The sequence below is a fragment of the Candoia aspera genome, chromosome 6 (assembly GCF_035149785.1).
Source record: "Candoia aspera isolate rCanAsp1 chromosome 6, rCanAsp1.hap2, whole genome shotgun sequence".
NCBI lineage: Eukaryota > Metazoa > Chordata > Lepidosauria > Squamata > Boidae > Candoia > Candoia aspera.
Genome location: NC_086158.1, coordinates 16,513,255 through 16,532,602, shown reverse-complemented (window position 1 = coordinate 16,532,602; position 19,348 = coordinate 16,513,255). Strand labels below are relative to the sequence as shown.

The 19,348-nt window shown below is 38.0% G+C and overlaps 1 protein-coding gene across 1 annotated transcript in view; it reads right to left on the bottom strand.

Moving 5' to 3' along the window:
* Positions 1 to 11,707: 11,707 nt before the first annotated feature.
* The window catches only part of LOC134499914 (histone-lysine N-methyltransferase MECOM-like), a 241,852-nt gene continuing 234,211 nt past the window's right edge, over positions 11,708 to 19,348 (bottom strand). The window contains exons 2-3 of the mRNA XM_063306807.1: positions 12,140 to 12,474; positions 11,708 to 11,722 (exon numbers count right to left, since the gene is read on the bottom strand). Of these exons, the coding sequence (XP_063162877.1) occupies positions 11,708 to 11,722; positions 12,140 to 12,474 (350 nt within the window). The remainder of the gene's footprint in view (positions 11,723 to 12,139; positions 12,475 to 19,348) is intronic.

Sequence of the window (19,348 nt, the reverse complement as noted above, 5' to 3'; positions counted from 1 at the left end):
GTCAGCAAATGGGTACAGGTAGTCCTCCCTTGCCAACTGCTCATTCAGCAACCATTCAAAGTTACAACGGCACTGAAAAAGGAGATTTGTGACTGATCCTTGAACTTGCAGCTATCACAGCTATCCTGCAGTCATGTGATCGCAATTTGGGCAATTGGCAACCAGCACGCATTTACAATGGTCACAGCAGCCCACATTCATGTGATCACCATTTGCAACCTTCACAGCCAGCTTCCAACAAGCAAGGTCAATGGGGAAGCCAGTAGGAAGTCTCAAGTCATGGTCACATGACATCACATATAATGACCCACGGTGATTTGCTTAATGACCACAGCTGGAACTGACATTGTATGTCGGACACAATCACATGTTGGCATTTTCATATATACATTTGACTTTGGTTGATGTTTAAAAGAGTGGGGCTTCAATTGGGTAGTTATTCCATCCATTTTTACTTACTTGACTCCTAGGATACCCCGGTTTTCCAGCTTAAAAAAGTAAATATTAGACTGCAGTTCTGCAGAGACTTAATACCTATAAAAGCATGTAGAACATATTGAAATAAAGGAGTGTCTCCAACATAAAACATAACAAGAATGTTGGCTTGTTATGGCTGGGATACACTAAACTCCTGGCTGTTGTTACTCCCTTCACTACCAATAAGCTGCATGGCTGTCAGAACAAGGCCTTCTTTCTGATGGCACCAAAACTGGTTCTTACGCCCCTATTCTGTGTTTATTCAAGCATCACATTCAAATTTTATTTGAATTAGCTTCCAGCTAAGATAACCTGAGTACATATTTAAGTTGTAAGGTTTGATTCAAGTTGTTGTTGAGTTGGGTTTGTTTTTGTTTTTTTAATTTCAAGGAAGTGGAAGGGAAATAGGCTTCCCAGTGCCCCACATCCCCTGTCAATGGGTGGGTACTTGATACTAAGCTTTTTTAAAAATGATTGCAAAGAGCTGGTGAGAAATCACTGAGAGATCTCAGGGAAGCCAGCTTCTCAAACTCATGGCTGCCTTTAATACAAAACAGTGACTATGGAAATTTATAGTACTGAAATTGTGAAGAATAATTGTATCAGTCCTACAAAAGCTACACTGGTTATCAGTTGGTTTTCAGACACAATTTGAAGTGAGAGTAATGATATCCAACAGTCTGTCCACTCCCTAAGATCTGACGTAGAAGACCTTCCTTATGTACAACCATGATGGAGATTTATTTGATTAGAACAAGAGAACGGATTTTCTAAGTGGTTGCACGTAAGCTACGGGACCCCCTGCCTTAGCCTGGCACCTCAACAGGGAGTGTAAATTGTACATATTTTTTATCTATCAGCTTTATACTTTTTATTCAATTGTTTTGTAATTATGTTCTTGCTTTATCTTTGCTTCTTTTTTTCTTTTAAACATTTAAAATGTTCTGTCGCTTTCACATATTGTAATCTCCCAGATTGATATATATGTATGCAGGACATAAAATTTCATATCAATAAAAATATATAAAATTAGAATGTTGAGGAAGGTCAGAAGGTTGCCCCCTCCCCACTGCCACTGGAATCAGGTGGTCGGATTTATTTCAACTCTGTCGCCTGCTGAAACAGTTCTTTCCCCCAAAGACAATGGAAGCCTTGAACTTCATTTTGGGAAAATGAAGGTTGGCATAAATCGAGTTAAAGTTGAATGGAGATTGGAAGGGAAGGACGAACCACTCCAAATCCGGTGACTCCAGGGTCAGGATTTAGGGTTGGGGGTGGGGGTGAGAATGCATGATGCAATATGATGTGGAAATAATTGAAGTGAAAAAAATGCAGTAACTAAAATGCAGGCAAAAAAAACCAAAACCCAATTACAGCCTCATACTTTCTCCCATAAAGCACAATGGAATCCAGTAATCTATTGAAAAAAAAATGCCCACCACCATCACAAGAACATCACTATTATCCTTCTCTAAATCAGATAGCTAACCTCTCATTAGATATCATATGAGTAAATGACTGTCCTTGTGTGAAACTTTCCAGATGCCAACGTTTTCTGGGAACACTTGCCGGTGCTTACCTATCTCAGATAGGTTCATTTGCCCTCACCAAGGCTTCTGAAGACTGCAATCATATGCATGATGACCAGGAGGAAGCCTTATAGAAAAAAAAACTGAGGTTATATTTATTATAAGTAAAGATAGGATTCTGCTATAATACTATTTTTATTCCAGAAAGTCATTGAGTGAATGAAATGAGCCATGCTTTCACTACAGCTGCTTTCTCTTTTACTGGTTACATTAGGCTGGCTTTTTAAAATGTTTTTATTAAAATGTGCTATCATTTTATTGAAATTTATGATAGAAAATCGAAATGGTCCTTCACTGATAGCAGTTAATAAATATCTGTTTGCTTCCATATCACTATGCAATCAAGGCAGAATAACTAAGGCTAAGCCAAGAGATAAAGTTCCTTTAGGTTATCCTGGGAATTATCTCCTCTTGCTTCCCCTGTTCTTACATTCAGAGCAGAACAAAAGCTTGACCGTTATTACCAATGATGGTGGTGGCTATTTCCTGTGTAGCACGCTGGTTCAGGCTAGTGGATTGACACAAGGACACTTATCCAAAACAAAAACCCACACAACCTGACTCCATAAGTTTGGGTAGCACAGCTATTATCACACATGTCCTAAAGCCTAGCCTGCCAACTGCAGAGCCCTCAGGAGCAGCATAAAAAGAACAACCTTGGCACAACCACCAGCCATGAGGGTCTCCTTTCGGCTGAATGTGATGGAATAAAACATTAATGAGCAGTAAATGCAGCATTTCATGCTTCTGAACTTTCAAAGCAGGGATGGGCAATTTGCAGACAGCTCTCAAGCCCCCAGAGCCCCCTAAAAATTCATCACTGAAACAGTCAACGAAAACCAGTGCAATTTTCTGTGATTTGGGAGCAAAAAAATCAAGTAGAGTGCTATGTTAAACTTCCATTAAGTAACACACATACTGTATTTTACACATAATGAAAAGAATATATGTTACATATTCATAGGCAGCAGATGTTTCTTATGTAAAAGAAGCACAAATGATTTGACAAGAACTGAAAAATCCATCCCTGTCACCTTTGGTGGCCATGCCTTCTTCTACCCCACACCATCCAGAAAGATGGTTTTTTTAAAGAAATGCAGTCCTTGCCCCCAAAAGATCCCTGCTTCTTGTTTAAATTGTTGCTGATCCCCATGGGCATCCACAGGGGCCAAGGGGGCAAATGTTAAAAATGAATGCTACAACTAACATACTTTCATCAGAAGTTGGCATGGAATTATGTAAAGTTGGCCTTTGCTCAATGACACTGCCACGAGCACTTGGCCAATTTAGCAGCATCACAGTTTCTGGCATACATTGCTGCTGATCACCACACACAAACACACACACAGAGTTCTTATACATGGAGCCTACAATTTTAAGTTAATAAAGACCTATCCTTATTCATGTGTACTACCATAATGGAGGCTACGAGAACCACATCAGGAAACTGGGTACAGTTGTGGGAAGGGGAAAATATGGGGGCATCATGCCAGATGGCATCACAAGGGTCCATGAGCTACAACCTGTAGTGCACAAGCGTAGGAACAGAAAAGGAGGACAATACCAATTCTTCAGTGTTTTGTGCAGGACCAAAATGCCAAGGCCAGCCTCCAGCTGAAAAAAATAATGACCAAAGCCACTGTTAGTGAGTCACTGACTGACTGAACAAGAGGTCCAGATTTGCCTCTCCTTAAGAATGTCACACTTTCCCAGTACGTATTTGTGCTCTGTCTCTTCACTGTTTGTGGAGCCATCAAAACACACCTTTGTTTCATTTTGCATTCAGTTTTCACCTCTGACCCAAGAAACTAGTGGTAGTCTTCCTGAACTTTATTGCCTGTTAATAGACTGCGGGCTCTCTTTTCACGGTTACAGAAATCTAAAGAAAAGACATTTAATTAAAGGCTCACAAAGCCCACATCTGAAAAGCAAAGTCAGTAGGCTATTTAAAAAAAGAAAGGAAGGAAAAAAGAATATTATCTTTGAGGTGCTTTTGATATTCTACAAGTTTGTGCCACCCTTTCAACAAATAAGAAAGACAGCACTGATTTAATTATCTTCCTAGGGAACAATGGCATAACAAGCTGAATAGCACCAAATGATTGATCTGAATCATTCATCTTCCCTTTCCATCTATATACACATTTTGTTTCTTTCAAGGTGTCAGGCTGATGTCCACGTCACAGAGCAGTTCAGGGCTTTCATCAAACACACCCAGATGATCTTTCCTGCCCACCATTTCGTGACACATGGTTATAATATTTTCCATATTTCTTTGTTGTTAGATGTTAATAGTCATGTTGATTCATTTTCCCCTTACTCATTTGGATACAGAATGTGGGTTCTGTTGTTGTTTAATCAAAGGTAGCCAGAGTATTTTATTCTTTTTCTCATTGTTTTGAGAGCTGAACCAATATCCTAACCTCCCAAAGATTTTGTTTCAGTTAGGGGAGGACTTTACAGTATGCTCTTACAGATATTATTTTATGTTAAAAGTCATTATTTAAGATGGCTGAACCCTGAAAGATCCACAAATGCCTTAAACTTTATTTTATAAAGAATTTGATCATCATTTTGAACACCTTCTTTTCTCTCTCTTTTGACAAGAGCAATAAACTCTGCTTAGTACAGACAGGCGTTGAATATTCTAAGTCAACTACATTGCTTAAGGAAACATGCTCAAACAATCAGCTTTTGACAGCTGCATCTCCTGTTATTTACAATGGCCATCACAGTAATAACTCACTATTTCTATATTAATAAGGCAGTGAAATTTATTATGATGGTATTGAAAAGTTATTAAGTACTGCATCCCAAGTGACAAAGTGCCACAGCACTGTCACCATCCAAAAGCAGTTGCCCATCCATCACCAGCCTTTCCAGATGGTCTTGCATCTTTATCGCTCCCAGGTTGGTGACATCACCTGTTCACCCCCTCAAAATTGATGATGAAAGCAAACAGATCTATCTTACTTACATTTACCAAATCAATTTAATTTTACAGGCTGTGGCTTAGTGACATATTGACTGTTTTCCTTAATGGCATCTACTGTACTTAAAGCAAAGAACTCATCTTTGAATCCTGGCTTGCATGTGTCATTTCATAATAAATTTTTTTATCATGCATTTATTTAATGGGAAAAATTATGTCTATGTGTCACTGTTCTTTAATTCAGTTTTATGATCTTTCTTTTCTTTTCTTTTCTTTTCTTTTCTTTTTTAAAGTTTTGCATCTTCTTAAAATGCTAAACAATACTGTATATATATTTTTAAAGAAAAAAAGATGCCAGGAGGCAAATTAGATCTTCTGCAATCTCTTCGACTATATTTTTTTCCCCTTCCTGTTACCTTGAGCATCCATTTTAAAAATAAGCTTAAATTTAGCTACACACTTAAAAGCAAGATCATTCATAAAGGCAGAAAAATGGGATTACACCTCACTTCCCTTGCCAGATTACTACTGGACGCTGACCCCATCTGTTGCTGTTATTTTTCCCCAAAACAGCATCTTGGAGGCCAGCTAACAATTCTCACAAGAAACAGTTGCAATGGGAAGGACACTGCAGATATCATTCATCACGCTTGTAATTCTAATTCATCTAATGCAACTGAATGGAGAGAGACATATATAAGGAAGTATTATTTTATTCAGGATATAGTGAAACTATGGGATTCAGTTCATACAGGTGTCTTACATTGTCCTGTAATTTGAATGGGAAGGAAGATAAATGCCTGGATGATGATTACTAGTCATGATGAATAAATATTGTCCATGTGGGAACAAGATGCTGGACTAATAGACCTTTGGACTCATCCTATGTCCGATTATCTGCCTGCCTATCTACCACCTCCATTCTTTCTTCACATCTGAAAGATCATAGCATGAGAGGGATGAAGACAGAGAGAGTTGAGAACCCAAGGAAAGGAGAAATGGCCACTCACCTCAGTCTGCATCACCCCTGCCAACCTTCAAGACCATGAAAGAAAACAGTCTTCTTTCTCTCCAGTTGTACTGCTAAGGTTAAGGCGAGGGGACTGGGAGACATGCCTTGTGTGTATACACACACCAGTCCCTAGAACCCCTTCATTTCCCATCTCCTTAGGGATTTTTTTTTTTTTTTGAGAAAGGAAAAGGAAAATGCTAACTGTGACTACAGCTCGCCTTGCCATATATCAAAAAATTAAGAGAAAAGGGTGGGAAGAAAAGGGGCACCTACTTGGGAAGGAGAAGAGCAAGTTGTGAGTTGTGAATACAAAGCAGGGAAAAGGGGGAAATGATGAGTGTGATCAGTGTCATTTCCCTTCTGAAACAGTTGTTTTGTTTTGTTTTCAGGTGTGTAATGAGCTTGACTCCATTTGGAGGCCTCCAGGATCTCTCTTGTCCAAGGATAGCTTAGTCTACCCTAGAGTGCGTACCACAGAAGGAAATGTGTATTTAACTGGGTTGGTTTTCCTAGTTTAACCCCATCTTCTCTTCCCTCCATAGTTCTCTGAAGACAATGAGGAAGCTTTTCTGCTAGTTCTGTACTCTTGCCAAGCCCTCCCCAAACCAGCATTTAAGTACTGAGAAAGTAGGAGTGTTTTAGAGCTTGATTTCCTAGAATAACAGTAAACAAGTTGTCCCTCTCATCCCAGCAGGATTACCATATTTCCTGTGATCTGCATAATCAAGAGACAAAATATTTAGTCCAACTCTTTCATTGAAAAATAAAAGATCTAAATCATGCGTCAGGGAATACAGTTCAATATGTCAGTGTGACCCAGGGGGTTTCAATTAGCCTTTGCATGAGTATATACATATTAAATGTTGTTTCTGCTGTTTACGCATCATTACAATTTATCATTTGAGGGTTGGCTTGGTGTTTTGCCCTAGTCTAGAAAACTAGTAGCTAGGCAAAAATATATTACAATCCAGCTGTAATATATAATAATTAGGATATGATAGGAAAGAAAGTTACAAGTCATCATATAGATGATAGATCTGATTCTTTTGTACAATTCTTTCTCATTCCAGTGGTTCCTACCAAAGTTAAGTTTTCAGAAGACTCATAAGGAATATCAAACATGATAAATACCAGCAGCAATCTGAGTTGGTTCAGATGATTCATCCTTACTAATTTTTAATGTGATGTACAGGGACCTTTCACCTTTCACTAATCTCAGTATTCATTGGTAAATTAAATACATTATTTACGCCTATACCAAATGCTATAATAATTCTAAGTAATTCTATTCTCACATTTACTTAAGTGACAGAAGGTCAATTTTGTCTGATCATCCCACCACTGGCATGAATTACCCTTGGAACTTCTATCCTTTTCTGTATTTTTATAGTCAATTACCACCTCATAAATTATTTTTATTTTATTTTATTTTTTATTTTATCAGGTATTTGAAAGCACAACCAAGAAAAAAGAGTAATAAAAGAAATAGAAAAGAGATTTACCAGTTATGTAAAATTAAATAAGAATGTTGGAAGTAATATTAGATTTGTACTGCATATAAGGATGATTTCACATCAAGTTAGCATTTTAAAACCATTATTAAAATCAAATCAATATTTAATAATTAGCAAAGGCAGGCAATATGGTACGAATTATATTCAGAATATACAGTTAATAAGAATTGCTATTTAATCTGAGAAAGCCCATCCTGATTATCACAAGTCAGGTTAGAGCTAATATTTTAAAATATTATATAAGAGAAACCCAAACTGTAGATGTAGTATAAGTTCATATGTAGAGATGTAAAGGTAAAGGTTTCCCTTGACATTAAGTCCAGTTGTGTCCAACTCTAGGGGATGGTGCTCATCTCCATTTCAAAGCTGAAGAGCCGGCGTTTGTCCGTAGACACTTCCGTGGTCATGTGGCCGGCATGACTAAATGGAACACCGTTACCTGCCCGCCGAAGCAGTACCAATTAATCTACTCACATTTGCATGTTTTCGAACTGCTAGGTTGGCAGGAGCTGGGACTAGCAATGGGAGCTCACCCCGTCACGCGGATTCGAACCGCCAACCTTCCGATCGGCAGGCTCAGCAGCTCAGTGGTTTAACCCACAGCACCACCACGTCCCTTAGTATGTAGAGATATAGTCCATAAATAATATCCAGCTGAAAATAAATTCAGTATCAGACTTGTTTTTTTAAATATGAAGTTATTTTTGACATTGATGCATACTCCCACAGCTTTGTTTGCCATTCCTCTAAAAAAGGAACTATGTATATTTTTCAGTAAAAGCATAAAGTATCCTAGCAGCAGTTATCATATATAGAGCCAAACTTGTATACTTAGTAGGAATATAAGGTTTAGTAATGCATAACAGAAATACAGCAGGCAGGAAGTCAATATTTAAAAGGTATCATTTTTTGATGAATCATCTTCCAGAATTGTTGAGCTTTATAAAATTGCCACCACTTACTTTTAAAAAATCCTGATTATTGCATTTCCAACAGTTTTTTTTTTAATATGAATTATCTATTTTGCCGATCAATTGTGGTATAATATACAAGTAAAAAAAACGTGTGTCAATTTTCTCTAACTGTAATATTAGCAATAAATTTAATATTTATCTTCCATTGGTATTCCCATTGGTCCATAACAATTCTCTTGTCTAGATTCTCTATCTGTTTAATTGTATAATCTTTGACTTGCTCAATTTCTGAATCATACTTCATTAGCAACTTATAAATAAGCACAATATTTTAGGTTTTGAATACATAGAATGAACATGTGATATGTTAATGGCCTGAATACATATTCAGAAACATATATGATATTGGTATACCATTATCCCAAAGTCAAGAGAATGGAGAGATTTCCCCTAAATAGGTGTTGGGTACAAAGTGGCATTTGCAAATAGACATATGATACAAGGGCAGACATTTGGGATCCATGATTGGCTGCACTTCCCTGTTTAGAGTACACTTGGTGGCAAGCTGTAAAGTTATGTTTTGATGATAACTGATGCAATATCATTGATATTAGTCAAGGGTTAGGGTTCTACCTTACAATATATCTGAATGAGATTTTTTTAAAGAATATCTGAAATATTCAGATACCTGTAAATATTCTAATTCATTTCTGATCCTTGGCTTACAGCAGGTGGGGAGAGAGCGATTCATTTGTGGACACCAATGGCAAGAGTCACTTCAAAACTAAAAGAGTTACTCCCCACTTTAAACCATAGCACTTCTTATTAGATTGTTACATAGATGTAGCCACATAGTAGGCAATTCAGCTATGCTTAACTTCTCTGTGGCCTTGGCATCAGGGCCTACAAATAACCAAAGAACAAATGTTCCTGAATGTTGTTTCTTCACTGAGGATACTGCATTATCTGTCTGCCTCCGTATTCCTACCCTGAAATACGGATAAGTTGGGTATGAGTTGGCTGCACCTGGATTAGCAAATTGACAGAATACAAATTGTATTCTTTTCTGAGCATGCATTTAGACAGATTAACAAAATAAAAATGTGTTCTAGTCAAAATGCTCTCAATCTACTGTAACAGCTTGGGGCAAGTTGTCATTTTTTTTTTCATACCCTTTAATTAAATAATTAAATGCAAGTATCGCTATCGGAGCATATTTCACTTTTACTAGATCAAAAATACAGCGCATTTTTGACTTCATGTTTTCTTCCTGTTAGATTCCTTCTTTTTCACTTTCCTCATTTCCAACCCAAGCAGGCACATGCTCATGCTCATCGTAAACCACTAGAGATAACTAGGTCTCCATGAACATGACTCTAAAATCTTAGAAACCACAGAATGGGAGAAACCAAAATGTTGAACAAGCTGTGTAGATGCGTATGTCTGGATGTGCCTGCATGTGTGTACAAATGTAGGCAGATTAAATGAATACTAGGAAAACTTCTGCCAATTTATGCATTTCCCAAATTGTTGTTCCTCCCCTGGTAGGGAGTCCTAAAGTAAAATTTTATTTATGAACAGTTAACTGTTTTCATTTTGAAAAAATAGCTGGCATCTGTTTACAATCTGATTTCCTTGTTGATTAAGAAGCAGACAGCTCCTTTTTTCTCATACTTGTTTCAGTGGATATTTGGTCTGCTGGCAAATACTAAACCATAATGACAAACTGCAAAAAAGCTTGACCTCTGACTTTGTCCAGTAACCTTTTGTTCGATTTGTGCTTTAGTCAACCAATACCTGATTAGATGACGCTTGGCTTTGGACCCACAAACTAAGATAAAATTCAGATTTATAGCTCTTCATTCAAGTTCCTCTACAGCACTCTAATTATGACCTGAGCATAAGTACGTCACAACTTTTTATTTTAACCCATAAGCCATTTTAAATAGCTGAAGCATACAAATAGAAACCATCGCCCTGATCTTGCAGATATATGTTGCCAAATCCATCCATAGTCATGACAGAGTTATTATGGAGATAGGACATTGGGCTATAGAAAAATTTTTGCAAAGTGGCTCATAATTTTTAATTTACAGCCCCAACAGCTTTTAAAACATCTTCCACCTCACAAAACAGTTCCATTTTATTTTCATTACATACCAGTTTTACAAAAAATCCTTCAAGTAATCAATACTCTATTTACTACTCTTCATTTACCACTTGCAAAACAAGGTTCATTTTCCTGCAAACTCCAGATCCTGCCATAATGTGCACTACAAATATGACTGTAGAGTTTGTTTGTGTTGAGCAGAGATCTCAATCATTTTCAGTATCCCATTTTTACCTCAGAGGTTCATATCATTTGTTTCATCAGCCTTATGCTTTGCCTCAAGGAAATCAACCAGTTCATATGAAACCCTCCTTGTGAACTAAGAGGTGATGTGCTTGAGAAGCCATGACCTTCCTGGCTCTCAACGAAGCACAAAAAATAAAGTGATAAAGAGCCACCTTGTGGCTTTTCTGCAAATACAGAAGAGGTGGTGGTGGGGAGAAGCATGTTTTTCTCTCTCTTGTACAACTCTATTTTAAAGAGAAAGCAATTCAGAGAAATTAAGGGATGGCCCTGAAATTTCCAGTGGATGAGCGAAAGGCTTCACTGTTTTATCGGTGGCAACAGTTAGATAGAGAAAAATACAGAATTCTCTCCTTCCTTCCTTCCTTCCTTCCTTCCTTCCTAATGTGTAGGCTGTCCATCCCAGTATGTCTGGGTGCTTTAAGAGAGTTTTTATGAGGCAAACATTACTCAGATATAAAGAAAATAGATAGTCTGATATAGTCAAGAGGCAAAGCTAAGCCTGGTTGCTACATTTGAAGGCCCACCATGATGGCAGCTGGGGCTGATTCATGATATGGAGAAAAGATGAATCAACCCAGGGTATGCTCCTGTGGCTTGACAAGCCATTGGACCAGGAAGGAAGGATTACTAAACCTTAACTTTGCAGAAGGACATGCAGGGATGTCATTTTAATGGATGGTTTTTTCTCCCACAAAATATTATGATCAGGCTTGCTAGAAGAGATCATGAGCACCTAACTAATCCAGTATAGCAGGAGTGACTAGGCTATCATGCTAAGAGATTCTGAATAATTCCTGAAAATAAAGGAATCTACATATTTTCTATTGAGAGCTGCAGAAGAGCTTACTTTTTAAATCTTGGGGGATATTTTCCCCAACACTTTCACTGTTTGGAAAAAGGCTTTTTAAATCATTTAAGTGACCACATTCTGCAAATGACCATACATTTTACAAAAAATAAAAATCTTAATTCTGTTAATTAAAGTTTTCAAATAACAACTCAGTTTCATTCCTTTAATGTGAAAAATTCAAAACATCACCAACAGAAATCAGTAAAAAAAAACACCAAAACACCCAGACTGTCAAAGCAAATTATGTAATGATCACTCTTCCTTATACTCTGACATCCAGCCTAACAGAGATATTTGAGTCTGTAACCCAGGATGGAAGGTTTTTTTTTCCAGAAAGTTGTATTTTTCAATAAAGAATTCTGTTTTTACTCAAAGTAAACAGAGTTCCCTCTGGGAAGACAGGAAGGAGAGAAATAGAATAAATAGTAAAATAAAAACAGTATTAATAACGGATAGTAAATTGATAATAAAATATAATGACAGGTATTTTCCTACCTCCCATCCATTATTGGTGTTTTTAAGACTTCGATGATGTTCTCCTACATACGGTCCAAATCTTTCACCTACTTCAATCTTCCTTTTTGTCCATATTCCTAATCCGGCTCCAGGAATATTTGATTCTCGAAGCTCAAACTCTGATGGAATTGGGATGTCATCAGGAATATATATTGGAGCTTTGTAAGGAGATCCCTCCTTTGGTGTGAAGGCTTCACTTGATGTTGCTGGAGAAGACCGTTCACAGATATTGAGTGACAAAGTGCTTGGCTCTCCATCATTTTCAGGTGTTTCTTCCACTGGAATCTCAGGGAAACTCTGATAGAAACATTCATCTGAAAAGAATTCAAAACATTAACAACAAGATGACAGGATGTGCTAGAAAACTGATTCTAATGTTATCCCCATAAAGTTATGCAATACCCCAATGTTTTGTTTACTCTATATAACTTATAGATGATTATAGTTTTGTAGGCATGTGTGGTTCTCAAGATATTATTGAACACCAATATCTGTTGACTCAGTCAGCACAGCCTATGGTGAAGGATAGTGACATTTACAATCCAACAAAATTTAGAGGGCCACATCTTGACCATCCCTGTCTTAGTAGAAAGCATCCTATTCCCGAGAGTTACCCAATCACTGGTGTCAGTGATTAAGATGAGATATCTGTGATTGGCTGACTCTCAGGAACAGCATGAATATGCAAGATACTGTAAAGGAAATCAAGTCCCACCATGGCCCAGAGTGTTTGACAATATGTAGCCTGAAAATTCTACCCTTGAATTAATTCCAGCTAATTCCCCTGTATTGTAAGTCTCTTGGAAGACTTACAATATATGCAGTATACTGATATATGCAGTATACTTCCCAGCATGTACTTTTATTTAAGACAGTGTACTGTAATAGAGTTGCTATTTGTTTTATGTTCATATAATAAAATAACTCATAAATAACTATAAAAATAAGAAAAATTTTAAAATTAGCAGGAAAAGGGTATATCAGCAGGTAAATATGCAAGCATTTTACCAAACATGCCTGCTAGAACACAGCACTCTTTAAAGTGAGGGCAAGGAAGTTGTCAGACAAACGTTTTGACAAGCTAGTCTTCAGCTGGGAACTGCTATTAAAATACCCTCTCTCTTGCCCACCAATTACACTTCTATTGATGAAGGGAAATGAAGAGGACTTTAGAAACTGAGCATAGATTTCTAGTTCTCTATAGCAGAACACACTTCTCCAAATTTGATCATTTTAAAACCAAAACAGGTAAAGGAAACAAATCATAAGCCTGCTGAGTTGAAGCAAAATTAGACTAAAATAGTCCATCCCACCAACTGCAGACATACAGTAGATCCACTGTATAAGGTCCATTATCCATTAATCCAAACTGGAAGTGAATTAAATCACAAATGACTAACTGTAAAGACAAACAAACTATAGCTTAATCCAGATAAGTGGAAGTATTCCTGATATGTTGAAAGGTAGATGAAGTAATGAAGTTTCAACTGTCTTGGATGGGATTATGCTCTTTGTAGATCCATGTTAGGTGCACAGCCATGTTCAGACCTGAACCTGGATACTCAGAGTTTCTTAGTGACCAGGAATGAATTTAAGATGGATTGTTACTACATAGTGTTCATCTTTCATAAAGGTCAAATGTAGTTCTGCCAAGATTAGAATTCAGCAGATACAAGGCGGCCGGCATATGTCAGCCCAACTAGATGGATCAGACAATCAACTTCACAGGAAGGCTAAAACTACTTTTATTGAGATTGGCTATAATAAGAGAATCTTCCAAGTCTGATTGTGCTGTACCTCCTTCTTCTTATAGTTCAGTAAATTAGAGAGGTATCTGCCTGAGCCACTTCCAAATGTTACTTGGCTGTTCTGAACTTAAAAATTGCTTCAGCCCCTTTTGCCTAGGCAACAGCTCTGGTGTATCTTTGTCAAGGTCATCTTCCTTGTTCTCTATACCATATTTAGCAAAAATAAGGTATCCAAATTGGCTGTTACATTTCTCTGTATGTGTATGTTTGTGAGTGTGTGTGTGAATGGATAGATGGTAGGTAGGTAGATAGCTAGATAATCAGTCTGAATTAAACACTGTAGGATGAAGGCCTTTTTATTGAAGGTCATGGACCATACTCTACCATGCTAGTCCAGTGCAGATTAGTACATAGATGTTTTTCAACTTTCCAGTGTAGAACTGGGAGAGGGAGTGACTAGTCCAAATTCACCCATGCAATTTGCCTGCCTAAGGGAGGACCAAAACCTGGGTCTTTCTGCTCCTAATCTGGTACTTAACCACTACACCACACTGGGTCTCATGTTTGTGTGTGTGTATGTATGTGTGTGTGTGTATGTAAGTGTATACACACACACACACACAAACATACACACACATGCACACACAGTCATACCCAAACTCAAACTCCCACACGCACACATATTCACATATGAGGGAAATCACCATCATCATCATCACCATCATCATCATCATCATCAGGCATATCAGGAAGGAATGGGAATATTTGAAAATGTGTACCATGCTGTGCTAGTTTTGCTAAGGAACTTTATAGCACAGTCTTAAGAAGTTCCAGGAAGGTTAATATACATGGAAGATGGTTGGATTACTAGATAAACGTCACACATCCCTCCCTTTATTGTTTCCTGGATGGATTTTCTTGGACTTGGCATCTTTCATCACTAACTATTAGAGTAGCTGATAAAAGATTTGAGAACATGAATCTCCATGTCCACCACTGTGCAAAAATAAGTACCACTTTATTTAGTTAACTGAAAAAAAATCCCATTGCTATCTTTTTGCTAAAACAAGATGTTCAAGTTACAAGGGGATAATGAGGAAACATTGGCAAGAATGTTTCCCAGGCAGTAATTCTCAATGTTTAATTTGATTATAACTTCATTTCTAAATATGTTCCAAATCTTCCAGGTGCCACAGGGTCAGACGAGAGTGTACTTTCAAACTCTCTATTAATGAGAGGTTTTCTTTGTTATTCAAAGTATCCTGCTATGTTTTGCAAAAGGGGCAAATCCTCACGGGTGCTAAAGGTATTTCGTGTCTTGATCTTGTAATCTTTAAGAAAACAGATGTTGGGAGGAAAGCACCCTTAATTTCCTCACCCAGCATAATTTATCTCTGTACGAAACAAACCACACAAAAACCTAAGCATGGGAAGTGGTACACACACAATTCTCAGTCTGAATGCCAGGCAGACCTCTTCCAGATAATAAAATTGTCCCTGTTAGGAACTGGATAATATAACTGCAATGTCTGAGTTGGAGAACAGATTAGGGAATGTGGAAGTTTAGACACTTCCCTTCATTAAAATAATAATAATAATAATAATAATAATAATAATAATAATAATAATAATAATAATAATAATCCTCATTGCTATTTTGCAGTAAAAACATGAGCAAGCTTCGAAGGAAGTCCTGGAGTAAAGGTTAATTACTACTAAAAGGCCTGGCTGGACACTGTTGTGTGAGCATTCGGCGCAGCCGTGTTATGTTGGCAGGCAAGAATATATGGGGCTAGCATGGGGATGTTCCTGATGCAGATGGTAGAGCAGCTGTGTGCCAAGGCTAATGCCAGGATTTTAACCTCGCGGAGCCTGGGGTCAGTTTAAACAGTAACCTGGGCTTCTGTGTAGAACATAAGGGGGAGGGAGACTTCCTTCCACTTGCAGCAATGCTTCACTGTTTAGCATCCTTTTCCATTCCAAAAGCCCTAAAAGTTTGCAACATATTATGTAAGTGTGTGTGTGTGTGAGAGAGAGAGAGAGAGGGAGAGAGAGAGAGAGAGAGAGAAATGGAGAACTTAAAGCAGCCAGTGCCCCCTTCACCTTCTGCTGCAAGAGCTAATAAGCTAAACAGAGAAATGTGCTTGTGGTTAACAGCTAAGTGCCTTTCAAGGGAAAGATCAGGGTTGTCGTTTTCTAACCCTTCTATAAGCATGCTGAGCTAAGTGCAAAATTCAGGCTGCAGTGCAGCAGTTTGAGCTTAAGTTTTTCTCTGTTGCTCTGTTCTAAAGCAACGTTTCATCTTATCCTTTAAGATTCTAACCTTTCTATCCAATATTCAAATTCTAACCTGAGTCTTATACAGGCTCAGTTAAAACTGATCTCCTCTGGTCCTTGTATTAGGTTCAGACCCTTCCTATTTATTTATTTTGATTATGATTAGACTTAGAAGGCCATCCGATTCCAAAATGACTGGATGGCTCAAACAGTTAAAAACAAAAGAGAAAAGACAATCAAAAGAGAGAAGATTGTGTATGCCCATGCCATCCTAGGGGGATATCTAGGTTATATTCTAACTTGGATTGTTCCAATATAAGCAACCTCTCAGATGTGCGAAGTTCACTTCTCAGAATTCTGGACAATGTTCATACTAGCTACGGCAGTGTTTCTTAACATCAGCAACTTTAAGATGGGTGGACTTCGACTCCCAGAATTCCCCCCAGCCAGCATGCTGGCTGCAGGAGTTCTAGGAGTCGAAGTCCACCCATCTTACATTTTCAAATGTTCAGATTTGTCCACCCATTGAAGTCCACCCATCTGAGAGTTGCCAAGGTTGAGAAACACTGAGCTAGGGAATACTCCATGCATCTGGAGGGTCCCCTTTCATATAGCATGTGGGCAAATGCCTTCTGAATCTTGATAGAATTTCTAGACTTGGGGATTTGCGGTAATACTTTGTCTGCCCCTTCTCATACTACGCAGCAATAAAATGAATTACACACAATATGCCAAGTCTGTTTTCCTCCCTTTCTTTTTTCCTTCAGAGCTCACCCCACTGCAGCCAGAATGAATAGATATTTATAGGGAGAAAAAAAGATTGCTTGCCACTCGCTGCGGGTTAAACTGCTGAGCTGCCGATCGGAAGGTCGGCGGTTCGAAACCGCGCGGTGGGGTGAGCTCCCGTTGCTCGTCCCAGCTCCTGCTCACCTAGCAGTTCGAAAACATGCAAACGTGAGTAGATCAATAGGTACTGCTTTGGCGGGAAGGTAACGGCATTCCGAGTCGTCATGCTGGCCACATGACCCGGAAGTGTCTATGACAACGCCGGCTCCAAGGCTTAGAAACGGAGATGAGCACCGCCCCCTAGAGTCGGACTCGACTGGACTTTACGTCAAGGGAAACCTTTACCTTTTACCAAAATAATTCTAAAAATTATCCTCAATCCAAGGTTCTACCTAACCTTTCTCACCTTGCAGGAACATAGCTCCAAGTGGCTGAATCAAGAAGGAGTAATTTTCCCACAACCTACTGAAATTTCTAGAACTCTCTATTTTACCATTTAAGAAGTTTCAGTGTGCTTGTTGAAGGGGGAAAAAAAACACGTTTTTGACCTCAGAAATGTATACTTCTTTAAATAATCTGTTGCATCTCCTTTTACCACACTCAGAATCATAATGGCATAGCAGGATTTGTTTCAGTATCAGTTAATCTTGAAGGTGATTATGAGGTTGAAAAATCTGCTCTGAGGAAGAAGAGGAATCCTGGGCAAAATATATTTTCCCATCAGAAGCATGACATTAGGAGTTCTGTCAGCCTTGAGAGTCAGAACCAGCCCTGATGTTTGTAGAAAGTCCAGATGTTTTGCTAAACTAAAAAGACACCCTCATTTTAAAAAAGATCTGGGAACTTGCAACCTATAAAATAATATAATAATTATGAATTCATTTAACATGCATAATAATAAAAATGAAGGCTATGATAGAGTAGAAACATCCACTTTCAAGATATTTTGATCCAGGAAAATAATAGATTTGTCTACTGGACTTCTCAGGTAAATCCTTGAAATGTTTCAAGTTCTGAATCACATATACATACTTTCTCAGTGTACTTCTTGCACATTCTCACTGTTCACCTATTCTAACACATTCTTAAAAGCATCACTTCTGTGGCATCTCTGTCGTTGTTAATAGTACTGCTTTTGAATTTTGAATCTAAGAGACTGGAAGCAACATAAATTGCTGTAACAACTTTTTTCAAAGCATTCCTCTTGTAAATGACTAACATTATTTAAAGCGCATTCTAAAACATTGCATTCAACAACTGAATTCTCCTCCAAATTACCAATTCTTCCTCTTCCTTTTCCTCCTCCTCCACTTCCTTTTGGAGGATAATGGCAAATCAGGACCAGCAGGTCCCACCATTAGATAATAGTCCATAGATAATACTACAATATTTCATGGAGATGAGATGATTGAAGAAATTTTCATTGTTTGATTTTAAATATTTATTTAAAATGATTTGCATTTGTTGATAGTGATTGTGAGCCACTATAGTAGGACTGTTATATAGAAAGGTGGGGTATAAGCTGTTGTAATGGGGGAAAGCCTTAAAACATGGGATGGCCATTTTAACACAAAGAAAAGATGATCACACTTGATTGCCCAATCTACAGAAGAGCACAGGAACATGAATGGTATCCAAGCTAGCCAAATAACTGGGTATTTCTGTACATTTATCATTGATAAGAATTCCCAAATTATGTATTACAGAAGCTGCCTGCAGTGACAGTCCTGAAAAAAGAAAGAAAGAAAGAAAGAAAGAAAGAGGGAGGGAGGGAGGGAGGGAGACAATCTAGATGAAAAACAATATCTCAGTCTTGTCTAGATTTAATTTAAGGTGAGCATTCATGCAGCCAGAAATCCTAGTTAAGTGGGAAGACCACACTGCATCATCAAAGACCAAGGCAGAAGAATAAACCTGAATATCATGTTGAAGATAGGATAAGTTAAAATGAAAGGAAGAAATTAAAGAAACCAAAGACAGAGATGTAAAGGAAGCAACCTAAGATCACACCCTGAGGGATACCCACAGATAACCAAGAGGGCGGAGGGCAGAGATCTGTCCAGTTAACCAAAAATGTGTGATAAGAAATCAAAGAGAGAAACCAGTGGGAAACTGTATCATGGATGCCCAATGAATTCAGAGAAGAAAATAGGACTTTACGATCAAGGACACCAAGAGCTGCAGACAAATCCAGCAGCACCAATTCCTGGGAGAGAGTAAAAAGTCTCCCACAGAATGTTTGTTTGGTTTTTTCTTCTTAATCTGTGTATGTTCATGACAGCCATACAAAGTGCTTGCTTGCAACAGAGTTTCTTGTTTTTGTTTTTGTAGCCAAGAATTCAGCATAAATTCTATAGTCTATCCAGCAAAAATGGGA